Source organism: Staurois parvus, unplaced genomic scaffold (assembly GCF_062004578.1).
Source record: "Staurois parvus isolate SC_StPar_1 unplaced genomic scaffold, SC_StPar_1.0 ptg000719l, whole genome shotgun sequence".
Lineage (NCBI taxonomy): Eukaryota > Metazoa > Chordata > Amphibia > Anura > Ranidae > Staurois > Staurois parvus.
Window position 1 is genome coordinate 3,908,126 of NW_028318515.1, and position 25,671 is coordinate 3,933,796.

At 42.0% G+C, this 25,671-nt stretch overlaps 1 protein-coding gene across 2 annotated transcripts in view; it reads right to left on the reverse strand.

Moving 5' to 3' along the window:
* The window catches only part of DHX37 (DEAH-box helicase 37), a 96,858-nt gene that overhangs the window by 40,052 nt on the left and 31,135 nt on the right, over nt 1–25,671 (reverse strand). For both annotated transcript variants that reach the window (XM_089653713.1, XM_089653712.1), the window contains exons 9-17: nt 22,204–22,317; nt 21,230–21,331; nt 14,839–14,953; nt 14,565–14,663; nt 8,720–8,784; nt 8,442–8,589; nt 7,939–8,015; nt 3,721–3,953; nt 2,265–2,376 (exon numbers count right to left, since the gene is read on the reverse strand). In XM_089653713.1, coding sequence (XP_089509839.1) covers nt 2,265–2,376; nt 3,721–3,953; nt 7,939–8,015; nt 8,442–8,589; nt 8,720–8,784; nt 14,565–14,663; nt 14,839–14,953; nt 21,230–21,331; nt 22,204–22,317 — 1,065 coding nt within the window. The remainder of the gene's footprint in view (nt 1–2,264; nt 2,377–3,720; nt 3,954–7,938; nt 8,016–8,441; nt 8,590–8,719; nt 8,785–14,564; nt 14,664–14,838; nt 14,954–21,229; nt 21,332–22,203; nt 22,318–25,671) is intronic.

Sequence of the window (25,671 nt, forward strand, 5' to 3'; positions counted from 1 at the left end):
TCACGAAGTTCATTGATCTTCCTGCTCTCAAGTAACTGCCTGCTCATATTGGAGGTACGGGCAGACAGCTATCCTGAGTCTGCAGGCTGGCATTTCACCCGCGCTCTGCTGATCAAGGGTGCAATGCTCTGCAGGCTCCTTAGAATAAAAAAAAAAAAAAAAAAATGCACTTTTTTTTTCTACCTGCACAAAAAAATGTGCATTTTTTTTTTTCCAAAAGGTGAGCTTATCCTTTAACCGCCTCCCGCCCGCCATATAAGGTAATGATGGGCGCAAGGGGGTTCTCTCGTTCTGGGAGGACGTCATATGACGTTCTGCCCTTCTAACAGTGCGTGCACAGCTCTGGGAGCACGCAGTGAGGTGATCGGCAAAGCGCTGTGTCCCTCGGACACAGCGGATCACCAATCAACGGAAAGAGCCGAAGATGTCGGCTCGGTCATGTGATCAGCTGTGTCCATCCACAGCTGATTGCATGTAAATAGGGAAATGCCGGTTATCGGCATTTCTCTCCTCTCGAGCTGTCACGCTGACAGCTCGAGAGGAGAGCCAGTAATCGGCATTCCTCAGAGGGGACATGTACACTGACCACCAGGGCGCTGATGATCAGTGTGCCCTGATGATCAGTGTAGCCTCAGCAGTGCCACCTGTCAGTGCCCATCAATACCAGCTGTCAGTGCTCATCAATGCCACCTGCCAGTGCCCATCAGTGTCTCATCAATGCCACATATCAGTGTCTACCATTGCACATCAATGCCACATATCAATGCCCATCTTTCAGTGTCACCTATCAGTGCCGGTCAGTGCCACCTATCAATGGCAGTCAGTGCCACCTATCAATGGCAGTCAGTGCCACCTATCAATGGCAGTCAGTGCCACCTATCAATGGCAGTCAGTGCCACCTATCAATGGCAGTCAGTGCCACCTATCAATGGCAGTCAGTGCCACCTATCAATGGCAGTCAGTGCCACCTATCAATGGCAGTCAGTGCCACCTATCAATGGCAGTCAGTGCCACCTATCAATGGCAGTCAGTGCCACCTATCAATGGCAGTCAGTGCCACCTATCAATGGCAGTCAGTGCCACCTATCAATGGCAGTCAGTGCCACCTATCAATGGCAGTCAGTGCCACCTATCAATGGCAGTCAGTGCCACCTATCAATGGCAGTCAGTGCCACCTATCAATGGCAGTCAGTGCCACCTATCAATGGCAGTCAGTGCCACCTATCAATGGCAGTCAGTGCCACCTATCAATGGCAGTCAGTGCCACCTATCAATGGCAGTCAGTGCCACCTATCAATGGCAGTCAGTGCCGCCTATCAGTGCCGCCTATCAGTGCGCATCAGTGCGGCCTATCAGTGCGCATCAGTGCGGCCTATCAGTGCGGCCTATCAGTGCGGCCTATCAGTGCGCATCAGTGCGGCCTATCAGTGCGCATCAGTGCCGCCTATCAGTGCGCATCAGTGCCGCCTATCAGTGCGCATCAGTGCCGCCTATCAGTGCGCATCAGTGCCGCCTATCAGTGCGCATCAGTGCCGCCTATCAGTGCGCATCAGTGCCGCCTATCAGTGCGCATCAGTGCCGCCTATCAGTGCGCATCAGTGCCGCCTATCAGTGCGCATCAGTGCCGCCTATCAGTGCGCATCAGTGCCGCCTATCTGTGCGCATCAGTGCCGCCTATCTGTGCGCATCAGTGCCGCCTATCAGTGTGCATCAGTGCCGCCTATCAGTGTGCATCAGTGCCGCCTATCAGTGCCATATATGAGTGCTGCCTTTCAGTGCCCATCAGTGATGCCTGTCAATGCCCATCAGTGTCACCTACTAGTGCCTCCTCATCAGTGCCTACTATCAGTGCCCATCAGTGCAGCCTCATTAGCGCACATCAGTGAAGGAGAAAAATCACTTATTTACAAAATTTTATAACAAAAACTAAGAAAAAACTTTTTTTTTCAAAATTTCCAGTTTTTGGTTTAGCAAAAAATGAAAAATCCAGAGGTGATTAAATACCACCAAAAGAAAGCTCTATCTGTTTCAAAGAAAGGATATAAATTTCATATGGGTACAGTGTTGCATGACTGCGAAATTGTCATTCAAAGTGCAACAGCACTGAAAGCTGAAAACAAACCTGGGCAGGAAGGGGGTATAAGTGCCCTGTAGGCAAGTGGTTAAAGTCCATTTTGACCAACATTTACACAAATGTGATGAAATCAGAAGGCAGAAAGGTGACCTGATTTTCATGTGAACAAACTACTGTTTTTTCATTTCACCTTTTCAATATTCAAATCTTTCATTTGAAGAACTAGATCTTCAACAGGGCGCCTAGTTATTTCAGGTTGAGAAAATTGCTCAAAATCACTGAAGACGGCTGATGAATATAACCTGTACATAGGAAGCAAGAACATAATTAAACAGAGAATAACAAGGACATGAATTCTAAGAAAGATGCAATACACAGTATATACAGATACACAAAAACCTCTGCCAATCCCCATGGTTACAGAAATGTTCACAACCACTACACATATGCGAAGGGTGTATAGTATAATACAACTGGTTTAGATAATATCAGAAAACTAAACAAAGCATGAAAATAGGGGATTCTTGTACTCACTGTAAAATCCTTTTTAAAGTGTTATTGGGAACATAGTAGAACTCAGCTTTTATAAAAACACCTTAACTGTGACTGTAGTCTGGCCAGGGTGAATCAAACAACCACCTCTATTACCTTGCAGCCATGCTGACATCAGCTAAAGCCACGTGTTGGTGTGATAAACTTGGTAAACATTCGAAGGGACGACAAGGTGGACAGATTTCTACACATGGGAAGTTGACACTTGATTTAAAGCACCAGAATTGACTAACAACTGCAGTTGGGATGAGCAGTGACATGGAAAGCAAACAACTTGACCTCTAATACTAATAGCCCTAGTGTTGGTCCAGAGATTCTATCAGGTATTCCTGGATGTAGGGAAACATTTCGGAAAGATCTTTGATAATGATAGGGTACTCAACCTATGGAATGTTGTAAAGTCAATGGAAGCCTGAAAGCCTGCACCACATCAAAAGCGTGAAAGTCTGCCTCCTTAGCCTTAGTTGATATTTTCTCCTGCTCATCTTCTTATGCTACTTTCACACTGATCCGCCGCAAAAACACGGCAAAACCGCATATGCATTTTCGCCATGTTGGCAGATAGGCACTCCATGTAGATATAGTAGTTGAGACATTGGAGGTCACGTATGGGACCCATAAGCCTCTGGCAAGATCCTGTATAGATTTGAAAAATGTGGAAAGGCACTGAAGATAATAATTAAGATTTGTGGGGAAGTAATAGTGATGAGGGTACAATGCTCAATGAAAACCTGTGGCTTTGTGGAACTAAAAGGCAGGCTTCATCCACCTGCTGGCTTGTATACCGTTTTGGGGCAAATTTTAGGAATTTCGCCAAGGCATCCCTGAAGAAACCTGAAGGCACTCTGGAGTAAAAGCCCCAACTCAGCCATTTTCAACCAAACGTCTGCTCTATCCCCCAATAAGAGTGTGGAAAATGTAACACAGAAACAACCAAGCAATCATTGTGCATAAAATACAGTAATCGTAATATTAAATGCAGCTGAGAGTTACGTGTGTCTCTTGAATCATCAGTTGTGAATGACTGTCGAAGACCAATAGATACAGGCTGTAATGTCTTACTTATCAAATAATAGGAAAAAAACAGCACAAACCTGTAGCAGTGACCAGGTTCTGTACGTCCTGCTCTTCCAGCTCTCTGATCAGCTGAGGCTTGCGATGTCCATTCGACACGGAAAGAAGATACACCAGTCACTTTGTCATAAAATCTCTTCTTCACTTTACCACAGTCTACCACATACCTTATCCCAGGGATAGTTAGAGAAGTTTCTGCCACATTGGTGGCCACAATACACAACCTTGTACCACTGGGTGGTGGGCGGAATACCTGAGAAAGATTTGTCACTCAGTTACACATTTCTCAGCTAAACAGACCCTGACATCAGACCTCACTTTGTAACTGAAAACCTTGCAGCAGTAAAGAATAATTGGCACTTGTATGTTTCCATACGTTTTTTAAAAAGTTTTTATTTCTTATTACCCATGAAACAGGTATCTGACCACTACTGTACCTGGAAGTGTCAGTTCTTAAGTGTGCTGCTTCCTGCTCCTGTTACAGCCCCCCCATGCTATGTAGGCAGCCAGCAGGAGCCTGAAAACATTAGAATGTCAGGCAAGACTACTGATTTATTATCTGTGCACTCAAGTCATTACAGCACCTTAATAAATACCTGACATCTGACCAGCTACATATGGTGAATGGATACTGTTGGAAGGCAACATGTTTTTATATCAGACATTTATGGATTCTTACTGCCTGGTTATCACATAACCATTTGGCCTGTTGGATGTCATCTTTGAGTGTCAGTATAAGAGTTTACAATAGGGCGTGTGTAACAAAAGGCTGTATACCAAAATCCTGGTCCTGGGAGTTCACACATACCCCCTAGCAGTGGGGCATGGAGATAAGAAAGCCTCAGCTCAGATTCCCTGGTGACATGACAATTAAAAAGGACAGATTACATGGCTTCTAGCCATGAAGGAAGAAGCCGGATGTGGACTGGAATATTGACCTGGGTCATAGTCTTTTTTGCAATATAGCAATGCCCCCTGGTGGAGACAACGACATACTTCTGGGGGGATGGCTGGGGTAATACTATACTTCCCAATGAATAGGAAGGACAGCCCCTTATGAATTATGGACTGTCGCTCATTGGACGGAGGACTACACGAGGCGGGTCAAGGATGTGCGTGTGGGTGGTGTCTGAGAGTGCTTAAATACAATTCTGGCCATGCTTGCTGCCTCTTTGTTCATTTTTTCTACCTGCGACCCAGCTAAAAGATACTCAGCGTTGAGGATGAACTTACGTAACGTATCATCTTTGCTTTTATTTCTATATACTCTGTAATATTGGTTTAGATTTCCCTGTTAGTGTTTTACTTTCATTGTAAATAAATAAGACCTTTCTTCTTTGAGCATTGTGTTTGTTTTTATAGCTAATATTGCAGTATATTACGTCCATCAATATTGTCAGAGCTTATATATATATATATATATATATATATATATATATATATATATATATATATATATATATATATATATTACACTAATTATAGGGACCAACAAAATAGTACATAATTTTATTCTAAATAGGGAGATTCCAGAAAGCCACCCTCATCCAGGGCTGGTATGCACTGCAATGTATCCGACGTAAAAATTCTCCTGTGCCAATACAATGCACATAAAAGTACAGGCCTCCCAATTAAAAAAATATGCGCTGCAGCATTAAAATCTAAAGGCATCTGCATTTAAAGACCTCCCATAACCCCCAAAAATACCAGCTGATGCTGCTAGAAAAGTCCACCTAAAGCAGCTTCCTTTGATGGTGTGGGAACAATACTGCACTGGATCTGAATTTATAGAAAAGCTGCCTCTCTCAATGTCGGCTGTGCCTGCTTGCACTACATTTGGTTGATAATTTGGTGCAGGCGATGTGATTATCAGAATTGTCATTGCTGATTCACTACCAACTGAAACGCAACTTTAACCACCTTCCGCCTGCCCTATAGTACAATGATGGGCGCAGGATGGTTCTCTCGTTCTGATAGGACGTCATATGACATCCTACCATTCTTACTGCGTATGCGCGGCTCAGGGAGCGCGCAGCGAGTCAATCGCCGGTGTGCTGCGTCCCTCGGACACAGCGGATCACGGAAAGAGCCGAAGATGTCGGCTTGGTCATGTGATCAGCTGTGTCCAATCACAGCTGATCACATGTAAAAACGGAAATGCCGGTTATCGGCATTTCTCTCCTCTCGAGCTGTCACGCTGACAGCTTGAGAGGAGAGCCGGTAATCGGCTTTCCACGGAGGGGACATGTACACTGATCATCAGGGCCCCAGAAGTGCCACCTGTCAGTGCTCATCAGTGCCACGTGCCAGTGCCCATCAGTGCCACATCAATGCCACATATCAGTGCATACCAGTGCACATCAATGCCATATATCAGTGCCCATCTGAGCTGCCTTTCAATATCAACCATCAGTGCCGCCTATCAGTGCCAGTCAGTGCCGCCTATCAGTGCCAGTCAGTGTCGCTTATCAGTGCCAGTCAGTGCCGCCTAACAGTGCCAGTCAGTGCCGCCTAACAGTGCCAGTCAGTGTCGCCTAACAGTGCCAGTCAGTGTCGCCTAACAGTGCCAGTCAGTGTCGCCTAACAGTGCCAGTCAGTGTCGCCTAACAGTGCCAGTCAGTGTCGCCTAACAGTGCCAGTGTCGCCTAACAGTGCCAGTGTCGCCTAACAGTGCCAGTGTCGCCTAACAGTGCCATGTATCAGTGTCATGTATCAGTGCTGCCTTTCAGTGCCCATCAGTGATGCCTGTCAATGCCCATCTGTGCAACCTACCAGTGCCTCCTCATCAGTGCCACCTATCAGTGTCCATCAGTGCAGCCTATCAGTGCCCATCACTGCAGCCTCATTAGCGCACATCAGTGAAGGAGAAAAATCACTTATTTACAAAATTGTATAACAAAAACTAAGAAAAACGTTTTTTTCCCCAAAATTTTCAGTGGTTTTTGTTTTGTTTTAGAAAAAATAAAAATCCCAGAGGTGATTAAATACCACCAAAAGAAAGCTCTATCTGTCTCAAAAAAATGATAAAAATATCATATGGGTACAGTGTTGCATGACCGCGCAATTATCATTCAAAAATTGGCCTGGGCAGGAAGGGGGTATACGTGCCCTGTAGGCTAGTGGTTAAAGTCCATGTTGTGCCCTTTGAGGAGGAATTACTTTACAACACATTTAGCTCAAGCTGTGATGACTTGTTTGTTAAGAATATGAAAATATTTAATGTCATGTCTGAGCATGGGAGCACTTTAAAGTGAACATGTGTTCAGATCATTCATGCTAAAATGTTTACATATTCTGAACAAGTAAAAGCACTTTAAAACAAGGCCTCATTTACCTCTGTATCTATAGACATTTTGGAGAGATTAATTTTCAATGCTCACAACAGAAGCAAAGAAAGCTTTTTTTCTATGAGAACAGATCTGGCAACAGGCAAAGATCAGGCATTGTTAAAAGAAAAAGACTGAAAGCCAACTTTGTTGTGATTTAAGAATGAATTACTTCACAATAAAAGCAGCTAGAGAGATACGTGAGGGTTTGGATCAAAGCTATTTTACGGCTTGTTAAAGTGGTAGTAAACTCACCAGTACAAGTCATGATCATGAAAACCAGTATAAAAGTACTTACTAGTGGGTGTCTATAAAAGTTCTTTCAGGTGCACAGTTTAGAAGATATCGCCCACCTCTTGTTTCAATTATGTCACTTGCATATGCGCACTGTTATCCAGCTTGATGGCACACAGTCAATACAGCTATATGCCGGGTTGCCTCAGCATTACTCCATGGCATTAAGTTGAAATCTCGCAAGATTGCTGACTATTCACAAGTGCCTTGGTATAACCTTACCACGCATGCACGAGATAACTGCGCAAGGTGGAAGTTTGGGTGAGAAAAGGAGTGAGAGGACTCCACAAAGATGGCGGCTGCTATAGAAAGAACGGGCTACAGAAATAATAAACTGCAGAAAATGTAAGAACAATTACATGACGTTCTGGATTATCCATGTGTGTTTAAAAGTGCATTTAATTCTGGTAATATGCTTCTAGTGGCTTAGTTGTATTGAGTTTACTACCACTTTAAACTGAATTAAAAGTTTAATTTCCTTAGAAAGAGCACAGGTTCACTTTAAGCATCAACTCCAACAATGCAGCTTAAAACCATTTTGAGACTTGAGCTTTAACAATCTTTTTGCCGTCTACCTCCAACTACTGAAAAAGCAGAAAAAATAAATGAACAGTATACCTGGGCCTGTCTTTCAGGAGCCAACAGTGAGTATAACGGCAGCACATAGAGTGGGAGGGAAGAGTCTGCTTTTTCATCTATAAAAATAAGAACATACACTTTAAAGACGGGTATTTTACATTCATTAATAAACTGCTGACTGACTGAAAGCAAAAATCTTCAGTGCTGCATGTACACCTCCTTACAACATACCTGATGTGAATATTTACATATTTGGCAGCAGATAATATAAAAAAAAAATAAGATATCGAATAGCTAGGAAATATCACACAAATTGTTTCAGTCCTATCATACTGCTAATGGACACCTGTCACTGGAAAAATATGCAGGTTTTCCCAATTGTTGACCTCCTTTTAAAAACAATAGTTGCAGGATTGACATGAAGATTCTGCGGCTTATATACAAATAGTGACTACGTACTGTATTGGGATATGCACCAACTAAAACCCAAACTGCCGATTTAAGTAATGCTTATATGAGTGTATGTAAAGATGTGATCAGACCTTCATCAGATCCTCCATCTCCTAAATCCAGATCAGAATCTGATCCCTCCCCTTCATCATCATCAATATCGCCTCCAGCTTCCCGGTCTTCATCTCCTTCATCCAGTGGCAATGCCGAATAGTTGTCCAAATTTATTTTAGGCAAAGTCTAAACAAAGACAACATATTTTCTTTATTTTTTTTATAGATGCTGTATTTTTATATATTCTTATACTTATAACCACCATTACATGGAGTTTTTGTTCTGAAAACAATACAGTTTGCACTAGGGCACTTACTAAGTTTTTCCTGAGCTTTGATTTCTTATGCTTTTTTACTGTTTCTGAGTCATCTTCTTCTACGGCTACAAAAGAGAATTTAAAAGATAGATTAACAGCAAGAAAACACACAAGACAATTCTTTGCCATAAAATGTTACTACAGGTTTTGGATAAAGTAGGAAAGGATTAGAAATCTGTCATGTTTTACTCCAGTCAGAGGACTGTTAGATTCTTTCACTTCCTATCAGGTAAAAATGTTTTCCACCGCACAGGGTGTGAGAGGGGACAGAAGTAACATTGCTAATAAAAATTATCTTTTTTTATTTTATTTGTTATGCTTACATTTATACGGCTTAAAGTCCCATATTGTTTTTTTTTCTTGTGTTGGGCAGATGGCAATGTTTGGCTTTCTAGGAGTTTGCTGAGACAAATTACTTAAGGTTGTTCTATATTATTCTCAAGCTTTAACACAGCACATTGCTGTTCCAAAATCAAGTCCAATTCTCTTTTGTGTACCACCTACTGTGAGGATGCTGACCACATTTGGCACATGTATTGCAGTTTGGAAATCACTCACTTACAGGAGAAGAAGGGCCAAAGCTCTTCTGACCCTTCTTCTCATGTAGGTCATAGCAGTGCACTTAGTTCTGCACTCCTGCACATTGGTTCAGCTTGGCTACTTATGTGCCGAACCTGTGGAATCTTCGTGGAAGCTGGAAATCACTGAGGTAGGCTGCCCTGCTGCCTTGTGAACAAAGGAGGTTTCTTGTTCAGCATGGGTGCCATTCAGGGAACACTTTGAGATTTCTTAATGAATGCAAAGCATTCTCTGCTCGAACAAGGTGGAGAGGCAGTGCAGCGACATCACAATCTCCACCTCGTCCAACAAGAGAATGCTTTGCATTCACTGAGAAAAAGGAACGTGTTCTCTGAATAGTGCCTATGTAGAGCAGGCAACCTCCTGTGTTCAATAAGCAGCAGTGCAGCGGCATGGGACCCGGAAGCTAATGCCAATCACTGTAGTAGCAGTGCCTACTACAGTGATTTTCAGCTTCCAGGGGAATCCCACATATATGGTACATACATACTTACACTGGTTTAGCTGGACCAATATAACTAAGTAAAAATTGCCATAAGTGGAATTCAGTTTAAAACAGCCATAAAGATATTTATTTAGAGTAGTAAAATAATCCTCACTTGACAGTTAAATTCAGGCACTGTATCAGTCATGCAAGTATTTACCAATCCCTTCAAATGCTATATCTTTAGGGTCATATGGAATTTAAGAGAGGTTTTGTCTTGCATTTTAAGTATTTGGCCACTATTTTGTTAGCCACCATTTTTACACACGCATAGGTGCACATGCATGTACTTTACTCCAAAATATGCGCCTTTGAATGCAAGACTTAGAATTTTTTTTACAGATCTGAATTGCAGTGCTAGAATACACTACTAAACTCCGCTGTGTGCTTGAAATATTGCCTATCACACATCAAACACAAGGCCCTCGGGCTGAATCCGGCCAGCCAGGCTATTGCACGTGGCCCTCGCACTTCTCCCGCAGCTGAACCACCCCCTTCGTCCCTGCCCCCACCTTGTCTCAGCAGTTGGCAGCAAAGAGGAGGACAGAACACCTGCGCCAGATCCTGCGTTTCATCTCTGCCTCTGCCCTTGTCCCGTCTCATCTCAGCAGTCAGCAGCAGAGAGGAGGACAGAACAGCTGCACCAGATCCTGCACTTCATCTCTGGCCCCCCTACCCCATCTCAGCAGGCGGCAGCAGAGAGGACGACAGAACTCCTCCTATAGATCTGCTCCTCAATTCCACCTCCCCTTGCCCCAGCATTCAGCAGACTCCAGCCCTTCTCTGGTCCTCCTCCAGACCTTGCATTTTCTGCTTCCCAGCTCCAGCCCAGCTTCAGCAAAGGTAAGGGGGGTGAACTGTGATGTAGAGGGTGGGGTGTTCTGGACATCTGCTTATAGTTATGAGAATAATACAGTTCTAAGCCAGTTGAAAAGGGGTATCATCCACAAAAAACTTTCTTGGCTCAGAAAAAAACACCTTGGCAGAACTGTGTTCTGTCTGAGTAGTCTCCAGGAAAGTTTGTGTGTGACTTGTATGATCTGCTACAGAAGTGTGAATGAGCTCCATGCCAGTTTCCACCTGCATTTCATAGCTTAAATCTTAAGTTATTACTGGTTTTAGTAATAATAGAATGAAGGGCCAATTATTTAATATGTTAAAGAATAGATACATTTATATAGTCTCACAGATACAACCAGCTCTTTGAGGGCAACTAGAATGTTGATGTGGCCGACAGTGAAATTGAGTTTGATACTTCTGACCTATCAGCTGCATTCAGATATGTACAAAACATCTTAAAACAAATTAAAAAATAACCGTTCCAAAAAAGTGCTAAATATAATATCCCTTCCCAGTTGCCACTCCGTGACTGTGCTTCCCTATCTAACACAGAATACTGTATATAAACTATAAATATGAGTGGCGCTTTCATATACAATAAAATACCACTTAAATATTAATAGTGTGCGCCAATAGTGTGCATAAAATTCAAATGCTGCCCCAAAATGACCACTGTATACTAATATTGTGCACCAACAGTGTCCTTAAATTTTAACCGCTTGCCGCCCTGCCACTGTGTATATACGTGTGCAGGGCGGCAGTGGAGCGCAAAACCACGTTTTAAAACGGGTTCCGCGCTCCCGACACTTTCGCCGGCAGGGGGCGCGCGCGCGCGCTCCCGCCGACCCGCGGGTGACACTATTTGATCCAGGAGGGATCAATCATTAGATTTCAGCCAGTGATTTCTGGCTGAAATCACATGATCGGTCCCTGTCCTATCCTGTCCTGTGTTGACATACACAGGGCAGGATATGATGTCATTCTTCTCTGCCTGGACACATTCCGTTCCAGACAGAGAAGAAGACATCCAAAAAGTGAGTACACAAGCACTACACTACAGTTAGAACACTCTAGGACACATTTAACCCCCTGATCACCCCCCCCCTCCCCCTCCAGTTAACCCTTTACTGCCCTGTCACCAGTGTTACTGATCAGTGAAGCGATTTTTACTGATCAGTGTCGCTGGCGACTTCCGATAGAGTTAGCGCCCCTCCCAGATAGCGCCAGATTGCCCGCCAGTACACCAGTAATCCCGTTTAACCCCTTGATCGCCCCCCCCCTCCAGTTAACCCCTTCACTGCCCTGTCACCCAGTGTCACTGATCAGTGAACCAATTTTTACTGATCACTGTATCAGTGTCGCTGGCGACTTCCGATAGAGTTAGCGCCCCTCCCAGATAGCGCCAGTTTGCCCGCCAGTACACCAGTAATCCCGTTTAACCCCTTGATTGCCCCCCCCTCCAGTTAACCCCTTCACTGCCCTGTCACCCAGTGTCACTGATCAGTGAACCAATTTTTACAGATCACTGTATCAGTGTCGCTGGCGACTTCCGATAGAGTTAGCGCCCCTCCCAGATAGCGCCAGATTGCCCGCCAGTACACCAGTGATCCCGTTTAACCCCTTGATCGCCCCCCCCCCCCTCCAGTTAAACCCTTCACTGCCTGTCACCCAGTGTCACTGATCAGTGAACCAATTTTTACTGATCACTGTATCAGTGTCGCTGGCGACTTCCGATAGAGTTAGCGCCCCTCCCAGATAGCGCCAGTTTGCCCGCCAGTACACCAGTAATCCCGTTTAACCCCTTGATCGCCCCCTCCCCCCTCCAGTTAACCCCTTCACTGCCCTGTCACCCAGTGTCACTGATCAGTGAACCAATTTTTACTGATCACTGTATCAGTGTCGCTGGCGACTTCCGATAGTGTTAGCGCCCCTCCCAGATAGGGCCAGTTTGCCCGCCAGTACACTAGTAATCCCGTTTAACCCCTTGATCACCCTCCCCCCCCCAGTTAACCCCTTCACTGCCCTGTCACAAGTGTCACTGATCAGTGAACCAATTTTTACTGATCACTGTATCAGTGTCGCTGGCGACTTCCGATAGTGTTAGCGCCCCTCCCAGATAGCGCCAGATTGCCCGCTAGTACACCAGTAATCCCATTTAACCCCTTAATCTCCCCCCCCAGTTAACCCATTCACTGCCCTGTCACCAGTGTCACTGATCAGTGAACCAATTTTTACTGATCACTGTATCAGTGTCGCTGGCGACTTCCGATAGTGTTAGCGCCCCTCCCAGATAGCGCCAGATTGCCCGCCAGTACACCAGTAATCCCGTTTAACCCCTTGATCACCCCCCCCCTCCAGTTAACCCCTTCACTGCCCTGTCACCAGTGTCACTGATCAGTGAACCAATTTTTACTGATCACTGTATCAGTGTCGCTGGCGACTTCCGATAGTGTTAGCGCCCCTCCCAGATAGTGCCAGTTTGCCCGCTAGTGCACCAGAAATCCCATTTAACCCCTTGATCGCCCCCCTCCCCCCCCCAGTTAACCCCTTCACTGCCCTGTCACCAGTGTCATTGATTACAGTGAACAGATTTTTACTGATCACTGTATTAGTGTCACTGGTGACTTCCGATAGTGTTAGCGCCCCTCCTAGATAGCGCCAGTTTGCCCGCTAATGCACGGGATTTTTTTTACCAAAAACATGTAGCAGAATACATTTTGGCTTAAATTTATGACTAACTTTGAGTTTACGATATATTTTTTATAGCTGAAAGTAGAAAATATTGTTTTTTTTCAAAATTTTTGTGTTTTTTTTGTTTATAGCGCAAAAAATAAAAAGCGCACAGGTGAAAAAATACCACCAAAAGAAAGCTCTATTTGTGTGAAAAAAAGGACGTAATTTTCGTTTGGGTGCAGCATTGCATGACCGAGCAATTATTATTTGAGTTAGTGCAGCGCTGTATAGCAAAAAAAGGCATAAATTACAGTATCTATACCATAGTTTGTAGACGCTATAACTTTCACACAAAGCAATCAATATACACTTATTGGGATTTTTTTTACCAAAAACATGTAGCAGAATACATTTTGGCTTACATTTATGACTAACTTTGAGTTTACGATATATTTTTTTATAGCTGAAAGTAGAAAATATTGTTTTTTTTAAAAATGTTCGTGGTTTTTTTGTTTATAGCGCAAAAAATAAAAAGCGTACAGGTGATCAAATACCACCAAAAGAAAGCTCTATTTGTGTGAAAAAAAGGACGTAAATTTTGTTTGGGTACAGCATTGCATGACTGCGCAATTATCATTTGAATTAGTGCAGCGCCAAACAGCAAAAAAAGGCCTAGTCATTAAGGGGGGTAAATCCTCTGGGGCTCAAGTGGTTAAATGCTGCTGTAAAGAAACGTACTCTACACACTTCAAACAGTGATGACAATGAGACTTGATCTTTCAGTGCCGTGTCACCACAACCCCTGTGCATACTGAGAATCACCAGATGAATGTGACCCTGAATATATATGGGTCAGTAAGTGCATGGGATATATAATATGCTCATCACTGAAGATGCCTAGCAAGGTGAAATTAATATTTAAGTGGCCATTTTATTGTATAAGAAAGCTCTAATCATATTTATACTTTACAAACTATATACACCTGCAGGCTGATTTTATTAGCATATTCTATTTCTTTGGCTTGTGTTTTGCATTACCTATCTCTGTAACGTATAATCCAGTGCCTGAAGCAAACATTACAAAAAGGGACCCCAAGGCATGCACCAAGGGTAACGGATCTGGAAACTGCTAGATAACGCAAGACAATGTTTTTGCCACTGTCCAATCACCTGAAGGTAGCAGCATATATAACATGGTCCAGGAATACTAGCCCTTATCCTGTACTCTACAATTAAAATATAATAATTTTGTTGATTTGTCACTCTCACCTTGAGCCTGTTTTTTTCCTCTATATGGAAAGATTTTTCTTAGCCGTCTACAAAGGGAATGCACTTCTGCTTGTCCTGTGAGAAACACCAAGATAGCCCCTAAAAGGATAACATCATTTGACATTAAAAATGTGATCTATGAAGCTGGTGTTTTGTATCATATATAACAACTACTTCAAATGCCACGTACTCCTGTACTAGTTTGCCAAAAGCCTCATTTTGAATCTAAATATCTTATGAACAAATTCTTTTACAAACTAAAAATATCTTTCACCTGGGGGAAGCATCCTGTGTATCTTGCAAATCTTTCTAAAACACTCCCCAGTGTAGTCATCTAATGGGGTATGCTTATTGAAGTGGACAGTGACTGGAAACTGCCTGGTATCCACCTGAAATATAGTTAAAAAAAAAAATTAACATGCATGTTGCAGACTCTAAATACATGCGGTTTACTGATAGAACAAACTTTTCACTGGGGACTGGAAGTTCTTAAATTTCACCTTACATTTTCTAACCCATAGCAAATAGACTGCATTAATAAAATTAGACACTTATAGGTGCCTGTATATACCTTCACTCATTCTTTTAAAAAGAGGAACTGATCTCTGGAAGTTGTTCCCAGCCATGATCCTGGTATAACAATGGCAGCGCAGTGGCTAAGTGGTTAGCTCGTCTGTTTAGCAGTACTAGAGTCATCTGTTCGAATTCCAGCTGTAACACAACCTGCCTGGAGTTTGTATGTTCTCCCTGTGCCTGTGTGGGTTTTCTCCGGATACTCTGGTTTCCTCTCACACTCCAAAGACATGCTGGTAGGTTAAATGGCTCCTGTCTAATTTGGCCTTAGTATGTGTAAATTGGGTTAGGGGCCTTCGGTTGTAAGCTGCGTGAGGGCAAGGACCTGTAATAAATAACCGCTTCCACCCGAGCATGTACCAGTACAACCTAAGTGCTGGAAATGGTGAAGTGCCTCTTCTGCATAGTGAACAAATATAATTATGTATTTGATCCTCATAATTGTCATCCTCCATCCCCCTTATTATTTTGTTGAACTTCGCTGAACTCTTTCTTATTCAACAACATCCTTCCTAAGAATAGATAACCAAAACTGAACAGCATATTTAAGGTGAGGCCAAGCCAGTGTTTTGTAAAGAGGTAGAATTATTGATTTCTCTCTTGAATGTATGCCCTTTTTAATGCACAACAATAATTTGCTAGCTTTGTTAGCTAGGCATTGCACACTATTGCAATCTGTGATCTACAAGCACCCCCAGATCCTTCTCTATCACCGATTCTCCCAGGATAGCCCCTCCTAATTTGTATTTTCTGTGTGTATTTTTGGCACCCAAGTGCATAACTACATTTTTCAATAGTGAACCTCACCTGCCATTTAGCTGCCCAACCCCCAATTTATATAGGTCTTCCTGTAATATGAAGCTATATCCTGTGCCAAGTTTATATCACCGCATAATTTGGTTTCAACAAATAACAAATCATCAACTTTTGCCTTTGGTCTCCCTGCAGCTGATTTTCGATCATTACTGATAATCCTTGTTCTGCAGTATGTGTCTGTGTAGAGGTGGCCATATTGGTAAGATTTGGTCTTTCATGGCAGAGCCTTACAGCAAGAACAGTGTGAAGCACAGTATTGACAATACAAAATCTCACTCACTAGCAGTCAAAGACAACCTTAGATCTCACACTGTAGATATACAGCTAAGAAGCTGTAGGCACAGGAGTGCCAAGGCACCCACATACAAGAAGTGCACTGCTATTTTTTAGGAGGAATGCAAAACAAAAAGGTCAACTTTTTAGGCTACTACATCGACACAATTAACATTTTTATATCTTATGTCTTTGCTTTTTGACCTTTTGAGTGTTTAGGCACCCGTGGGTCCATTAAACACTTAGTTCTCATCCTGCTGGCCCCATAGACAACCAAACCCAAAACAAAAACTAATATTACTCTGCTGCGTAGGCTGCATCTTAACTGCAATGTCAAGCAAAAAGATCACAAGAAGAGGAGATACTGGACAGAGACAGATGTGTTTTGGAAAATATACTCCTTGCTAAATCAGTAGTTAATTTTCAGTACTACCGGTAGCTAAAAAAAAAAAAATCTCAGTCCCAGAAAAATGCCTGAAACCTTTACATTTCTATCCTTGAATGTTATCCTGGAATGTATCCTTGAATGTCAACAAAGAAAGAGAAAATATTTAAAATTACACCTATTTCCCTGCAACTTATAATGATTTAGATGAAACTGAAAGGCCTTCTTGAAATACTATAGATATACAGGCATAATAATTGGACAATAGAGTGCTGATGGACACATATCTACCTAATAAAAAGATAGATATGAAAATCTTAAAACAAGGATGTTAAATTGTGTGTTATCTCATTACATTTAACACTGCACAAAATGGAAATCTATGGACCTGGGAGGTGTAATTGTAAGGTATTAATACGTTGTACATTTACTAAAGATTTACACCTCAAGAAGAGCTTTTTAATGGCTGCTGACATTTGATCTCTCAATGGCATGTGCTGGGCCCATATAAATCAATAAATGAGTAGGATTCAGTATCCAGGAAGGAGAATACAAAGCAGCTAGTTAGTACAGTCATGGCCGAAATTGTTGGCACCCTTGATATTTCTCCAGGAAATCATGTATTTCTCACGAAACGTATTGCATTAACACATGTTTTGCTATACACATGTTTATTCCCTTTGTGTGTATTGGGACAAAACAAAAAAAGGGAGGAAAGAAAGCAAATTCGACATAATGTCACACAAACCTCCAAAAATGGGCTGGACAAAAGTATTGGCACCCTTTCACAACTGCGGATAAATAAGAATGTTACAAGCATGTGATGCTCCTGTAAACTCACCTGGGGCAAGTAACAGGTGTGGGCAATATAGAAATCACACCTGAAAGCAGATAAAAAGGAGAGACGTTCACTTAACCTTTGCATTGTGTGTCTGTCTGTGCCACACTAAGCATGGACAACAGAAAGAGGAGACGAGAACTGTCTGAGGACCTGAGAACCAAAATTGTGGCAAAATATCAACAATCTCAAGGTTACAAGTCCATCTCCAGAGAACTAGATTTGCCTTTGTCCACAGTGCGCAACATTATCAAGAAGTTTGCAACCCATGGCACTGTAGCTAATCTCCCTGGTCGTGGACGGATGAGGAAAATTGATGAAAGATTGCAACGCAGAATAGTCCGGATGGTGGATAAGCAGCCCCAAACATGTTCCAAAGACATTCAAGCTGTCCTGCAGGCTCAGGGAGCATCAGTGTCAGCGCGAACTATCCGTCGACATTTAAATGAAATGAAACGCTATGGCAGGAGACCCAGGAGGACCCCACTGCTGACACAGAGACATAAAAAAGCAAGACTACAGTTTGCCAAAATGTACTTGAGTAAGCCAAAAGCCTTCTGGGAAAACGTCTTGTGGACAGATGAGACCAAGATAGAGCTTTTCGGTAAAGCACATCATTCTACTGTTTACCGAAAACGGAATGAGGCCTACAAAGAACAAAACACAGTACCTACGGTAAAATATGGTGGAGGTTCAATGATGTTTTGGGGTTGTTTTGCTGCCTCTGGCACTGGGTGCCTTGACTGTGTGCAAGGCATCATGAAATCTGAGGATTACCAAAGGATTTTGGGTCGCACTGTAGGGCCCAGTGTCAGAAAGCTGGGTTTGCGTCCAAGATCCTGGGTCTTCCAGCAGGACAATGACCCCAAACATACGTCAAAAAGCACTCAGAAATGGATGGCAAAGAAGCGCTGGAGAGTTCTGAAGTGGCCAGCAATGAGCCCAGATCTAAATCCCATTGAACACCTGTGGAGAGATCTTAAAATTGCTGTTGGGAAAAGGTGTCCTTCCAATAAGAGAGACCTGGAGCTGTTTGCAAAGGAAGAGTGGTCCAAAATTCCGGGTGAGAGGTGTCAGAAGCTTATTGATGGTTATAGGAAGCGACTGATTTCAGTTATGTTTTCCAAAGGGTGTGCAACCAAATATTAAGTTAAGGGTGCCAATACTTTTGTCCAGCCCATTTTTGGGGTTTTGTGTGACATTATGTCATATTTGCTTTTCTGCCTCTGTTTTATATTTGTTCCAATACATACAAAGGGAATAAACATGTGTATAGCAAAACATGTGTTAATGCAATACCTTTTTTGTGTGAAATACTTGATTTTCAGGAAAAATATCAAGGGTGCCAACAATTTCGGCCATGACTGTAAGTAGGTATCTACTATATTACGCACCATTTACTTGTCTTCTCCTCCTCCCAGCCTGTGACTGGACAGTAAAAGAAGAATCAGCAGAATGATGAGCTAAATAGAACATTTTCATGGTACACTGCAGATTTAGGGCCCTATACTAACCTTTGCCTAAACCAGAGACCAATGTACTGTGCTGTACACCTCTTTACCAGAAAACCAACAGCAACAATGCAGCAGAAGTATGCTCGAACTTTGTAATGCTGACAGGAAAGATCGTATGTTTAATTTACTTGCTTTATTGAATTTGTGAATTATACCTTTTTACCACAAAACATCTGTATGGACTTGTTTTCAGGCTAGATATTGCTAGAGCTTGTGACAATATAAAATGACATGCTGCACACAAATAATGACAAACTCTGTGTTGCCATTATTCCTGAGAAAATGTTAAGTATGCAGTAATTCCCTACATAACTACATAACACATGAAGTGGCTAGAAATGACTAATAGGATTTAGAGGATTAAGGAGGAAACAACCTTAAATATGAAATGAAAAGCAAATTGGGATCCAACTATTCAAAACTGCCATGATATTAAAAAGGTGAGCCTTGGGACAAATTAAACATACAAAATCTGTGCATATATGGAGATAACACAAACCCAGAGTGCCTGCGTCCAGGGCCAATCACTTGCATGTGATTGCAGCAATGTGATTACATGTGAATGGGTGCAATTAGCTGTGAGAGCCCGGCTCAATTACTTGAATGGGGTTGCCACTCGCAATCATGGGATTCTGGGCTTGTCACATATAATTGCAAAAATATTTGAAACGACTTATGACCATAATAAGCGAATTAAAAAAAAACACTTCAGCACATTCCCTTTGAGTTTTTATTTTCTTCAGAACCAGCTTGTTTATTCAACCGATGCAACATAATTTGAATAAAGCCACTCTTCGCACTTGAGTCACACAGAATCGCATGACAATGGAAATCACATTGTTTTTAATAGTGTTCATTCACATCAATGCGACACAGCAATGAACAATTTTGGAAAAGGTTCCTGTACTACTTTGGGGTGATTCCAGTATGATTTTTGCCCCATCGAATACAAACCTTATCAAAGTTGCATCCAAGTAGCAATACATAAACACACTTAAAGTCATATCAAAATCTTATTGCTGCAGAGTAAATGTAGCTAACTTAAACTAACAGTAAAAATAGTTGTCTGTTGATCAGGGGAACACTGCTGATAAAGTTACAGCTATGTTTAAGAACTTGACACCATGTTTTCTTTACTTTAAGTGGCTGTAAACGCTTAAGGTTTTTTACCTTCATGCATTCAAGGCATTAAGGTAAAAAACCTTCTCTGCGCAGCATCCTCCTCATCCCCCCCTAATACTCACCTAAGCCTCAGAGTGAGTCATGTGGATCGTGACGTAAACGCGTTAAGGTACGCACTGACATTTTCAGTGGCGTGGTGGCGTCATTTCTGGCGTCGGCGCCATTTCTGGAGGGATTGTGGAGCAAGTGGAGCTGCATGCATTTCTTAGCATGAGAACCATGGAAACACACCCATGATATGGGAAAAAGCTGATCTTTGTCATTTTACATGTGAGTGGGCATTTTATTTATATTCATGTTATTATTAAAACTGGATTACACTATGGAGGATCTTCTTTGTTTTTAATGGTATCTTAAACGGTTTTGTGGAATCGAGTACCTAAGAGATAGGAGAAGATATTGGAGGGATCTATCCATACATTCCATCCTTTGATGATACCTTATTGGGTGTATAAGGTCACCTACATAGCTGTTTGGCCCAGTGGGTCGCATCAAGGAGGTGAGGGGCCATCTTGGCCATCTGTGGATTGACCGCACACTGAGTGGCACTGTGATCACCTCACGGAGTTTTGCTGTGATTTTTCACCATCATTGGCATTTATGGACTGCTGCACATAGTATTCATTTTATGAGCACCTAATACTGAATATTTATTGTGCATTCTATGTGTGATATTTCCATTTATCTCATTTGTATTTTAGTATAGGTTGTTAGCGCTGCACTATTTTTTGTATTTGTATAAAGTGGTGCTGCTGAACATCTGATAAGATCCAGTCAATGCTACGTCGATAATTTACCACCCGCCTCACTGGATTTTTGCAGGGACAAAATTTCGAGCAACCTGGGCCATCCTAAAATAGGCCAAAGTTAGTAAAAAAAACACACACGAAACACCCACGTTTTAAAAAAAATTGCAAAAATTTCCCCTTTAAGAAGGGGAGCACCTGAAGCACACATTAAAAAAATTATTACCAATAGAAGAGGGAGTATTATTTATAGGCAACACTGAGTTTGAAACATATGTGCTGTACTTATTAATGTGAAAAGATCAGCCTTGTAAAGAACAGAGAAAGAGCTCACTCACTTTAATTACTGGAGGGGGCACCGGGAAAAGTCTCTTGTTTTCTGTGAAATCCTCAACACGCAGAGTAGCAGACATAATGACTAATTTTAAAGGGCACCTTTTCTGTTAAGAAATAAAATATCAATTAGAAAATGAAATGCTATATTTAAACAGGCGTTTCAGGTTAACAAAGAACATTTATTGCTATATACAGGAAACAATGCAGTTGTGTTAGAATGTTAGACAGTTCTGTGTTTCTAACCAAAAATGTAATATATTTAGCTCACCAGTCCTTGGATGTGGTGGCTGAATTATTTTCCTTTTTTCTACTGGAGATCCTGCCAGTAACACACTTCCTAATCTAAAGTGATAACACACTCACTGTACTGTATTGATGGAATAGTATTGTCACCCTATGAAAAGAAGTGTAAGGACTATAGACTATTCCCCTCAATTGCATAGTCCTAACATACTCCTGATAACCCTGAGGTAGTATTACATAGTGCAGGACAGCAACAGACTACATGAAGGTAAAAACCTTCGGCCTCTAAAATCACTTTAAGTAGGACCAAGCTCTCCCCTATCCCCCCTCCTTAAGGGCTCAGACATACTATGGCCTAGCAGTTGCAGTGCATCACTATTCATTTGAATAGGTTGCGTTCGGCGGGTGCTAGTGCTTGCCAAACATGACAGGGTAGGATTCCTGCGCTGTTGTGAAGCAAAGCATCACATGTGCACACCCCCCCAGATGCTGCCTTTCCAACTAAAGAGCCAGGGTTGACTGGCATTTTTCTGCAAATTATTTTAAATGCAAAATCATCAGTTTGGTCAAACTGCCCCTTTAATATAAGACACAAAATAGTCACCTTATAGTAGCCAGTCTCCTAGTAATCAAAAGGTTGCTTCTAACTTCCCAACACAGTTGATAATATACAAGACTAGATTTTTATTACTTTTTATAGCAATAGGAGAAAGCAAGATAGAAACAAAGGAACCTTTGTCCGAAGAGGAACAATGCGTGATAAGAGGCCGATTAAAATATCAGTGTATACACTCCTTTCATGAGCTTCATCAATTATTATCACTTTGTATTTGTTTAACAGGAAATCCTGAAAAAAAATAAATAAATAAATAATGGCTTAAATATTAGCACTCTGGAAAAATATTTATAGACTGTAATCTATAAGAAAAGTACTTAAAGAGATTCCCCTCCCCCACCAGACTGAAAAAAACATCTTCATACAACTATGCATGCTGAACAGTAAACACTATATAGTCATATGTAAAATGTACCCCATTTCAGAAAATTTACAATTTATATTTCTATACTTCTGGCTTTCCCAAGACACTGGTGACGTAGCCAGTGCCTCCCAGCTGCCCTCTCACCAGTGCAGGGAGCTCTCATGTGTAAACTGCAAGATCCTGTAGAAAAGTTCCTGAAGCCATGGCAATATAAAAATAAAAGAGGCAACTCTGGGAGTGAAGGTTCATTTTAGGACTGACCAGTAAGTTTATATATATACAGTGGATATAAAAAATCTACACACCCCCGTTAAAATGTCAGGTTTCTGTGATGGAACACCCACATTTAAAAAACATAGCAGGGCCAACCCCAGTCTGAGCATATAGGTCCTTTAAAAAATAATCTAGAGTGGGTGACTGGGAACAAAGAAGGCAAATTTATTAAATACCTTCTTCAGTTCTGTGTATACAAAGGAGCATGGGGGAGCTCTTGTCCATAATGGGCATGGTATTGACACAGCTCCAGATGATCACCATTGGCTCACAATTGATATGATCCAAAAATATTTCGACAGAATAAAGGTGAATAAAGCACCTGGACTGGATGGCATACACCCACAGGTCCTTAAAGAATTGAGCTCTGTCATTTCAAAGCCATTGTTTCAAATTTTTGGGAACTCTTTAATGACTGGCATAGTACCACTGGATTGGCGTAAGGCCAATGTGGTGCCAATATTTAAAAAGGGGTCAAAATCTTTACCAAGTAATTCTAGACCTGTTAATTTAACTTCTATAGTTGGGAAGATACTGGAGAGTTTAATAAAAGACCACATAGATGAGTTCTTGCTGGAAAAAAAAATTTTAAGCAACAGACAGCATGGATTCATGAAAGACAGAAGTTGTCAAACAAATCTGATTTCTTTTTATGAGGAGGTGAGCAAAACCTTGGACAGAGGGGTGGCGGTGGACGTGGTATACTTGGATTTTGCAAAAGCTTCTGACACAGTTCCCCACACACGGCTGATGTGTAAGGTAAAGTCTACAGGCTTGGAAAAATCTGTATGTAAATGGATAGAAAACTGGCTAAAAGATCATATTGAAACAGTAGTGGTTAATGATTCATACTCCGAATGGTCTAGGGTTGTCAGTGGTGTACCCCAAGGTTCAGTGTTGGGACCCTTACTCTTTAATATATTTATAAACAAAATAGTATCTGGGATCAGATGACACCAAGCTGTGCAGTAGTATAACGTCCTTACAGGATGTCTTCAACTTACAAGCTTAATTGGGCTTACTTGTTTAATTGGGCAATTATGTGGCAAATGAGGTTTAATGTTGATAAATGCAAGGTTATGCACTTGGGAGCTAAGAATATGCATGCATCATACATACCAGGGGGGTACAATTGGGAGAATCAATGGTGGAGAAGGATCTGGGAGTTCTGGTAGATCACAAGCTTAATAATGGCATGCAATACCAAGCTGCGGTTTCTAAAGCAAGAAAAATCCTCTTTTGTATTAAAAGAGGTAAAGGTGAAACTCGAAAAATTTGAATATCAAGCAAAAGTTCATTTGTTTCAGTAATGCAACATAAAAGGTGAAATGAATATATGAGATAGACTCATTACATGCAAAGCAAGATAGTTCAAGCCGTGATTTGTCATAATTGTGATGATTATTGCTTACAGCTCATGAAAACCCCAAATCCCCAATCTCAGAAAATTAGAATATTGTGAAAAGGTGGAATATTCTTGGCTCAAAGTGTCCCACTCTAATAAGCTCATTAGGCCATAACACCTGCAAAGGGTTCCTCAGCCTTTAAATGGTCTCTCAGTCTGGTTCAGTAGGAATCACAATCATGGGAAAGACTGCTGACCTGACAGTTGTGCAGAAAACCATCATTGACACCCTCCATAAGGAGGGAAAGCCTCAAAAGGTAATTGCAAAAGAAGTTGGATGTTCCCAAAATGCTGTATCAAAGCACATTAATAGAAAGTTATGTGGAAGGGAAAAGTGTGGAAGAAAAAGGTGCACAAGCAGCAGGGATGACCGCAGCCTGGAGAGGATTGTCAGGAAAAGGCCATTCAAAAGTGTTGGGGACTTTAACAAGGAGTGGACTGAGGCTGGAGTCAGTGCATCAAGAGCCACCACACACAGACTGATCCTGGATATGGACTTCAAATGTCGTATTCCTCTTGTCAAGCCGCTCCTGAACAACAAAATGTGAGAAACGTCTTACCTGGGCTAAAGAAAAACAGACCTGGTCTGTTGCTCAGTGGTCCAAAGTCCTCTTTTCTGATGAGAGCAACTTTTGCATCTTATTTCGAAACCAAGGACCCAGAGTATGGAGGAAGAATGGAGAGGCACACACTGCAAGATGCTTGAAGTCCAGTGTGAAGTTTCCACAGTCTGTGTTGATTTGGGGAGTCATTTCATCTGCTGGTGTTGGGCCACTGTGCTTCATTAAGTCCAGGGTCAACGCAGCCATCTACCAGGAGATTTTGGAGCACTTCATGCTTCCTTCCGCAGACGAGCTTTATGGGGATGCTGACTTCATTTTCCAGCAGGACTTGGCACCTGCCCACACTGCCAAAAGCACCAAAACCTAGTTCAATGACCCTGGGATTACTGTGCTTGATTGGCCAGCAAACAAGCCTGACCTGAACCCCATAGAGAATCTATGGGGCATTGCCAAGAGAAAGATGAGAGACATGAGACTGAACAATGCAGAAGAGCTGAAGGCCGCTATTGAAGCATCCTGGTCTTCCATAACACCTCAGCAGTGCCACAGGCTGATAGCTTTCATGCCACGCTGCATTGAGGCAGTAATTGCTGCAAAAGGGGCCCAAACCAAGTACTGAGTACATATGCATGCTTATACTTTTCAGAGGTCCGATATTGTTCTATGTACAATCCTTGTTTTATTGATTGCATGTAATATTCTAATTTTCTGAGATTGTGGATTTGGGGTTTTCATGAGCTGTAAGCCATAATCATCACAATTATGACAAATCATGGCTTGAACTATCTTGCTTTCCATGCAATGAGTATCTCATATATTAGTTTCACCTTTTAAGTTGCATTACTGAAATAAATGAACTTTTGCACGATATTCTAATTTTTCGAGTTTCACCTGTATAGATTCCAGAGAGAGAAAGATATCTTTTTATCACTGTACAAATCATTAGTAAGACCTCATTCCAGATATGCAGTTCAGTTTTG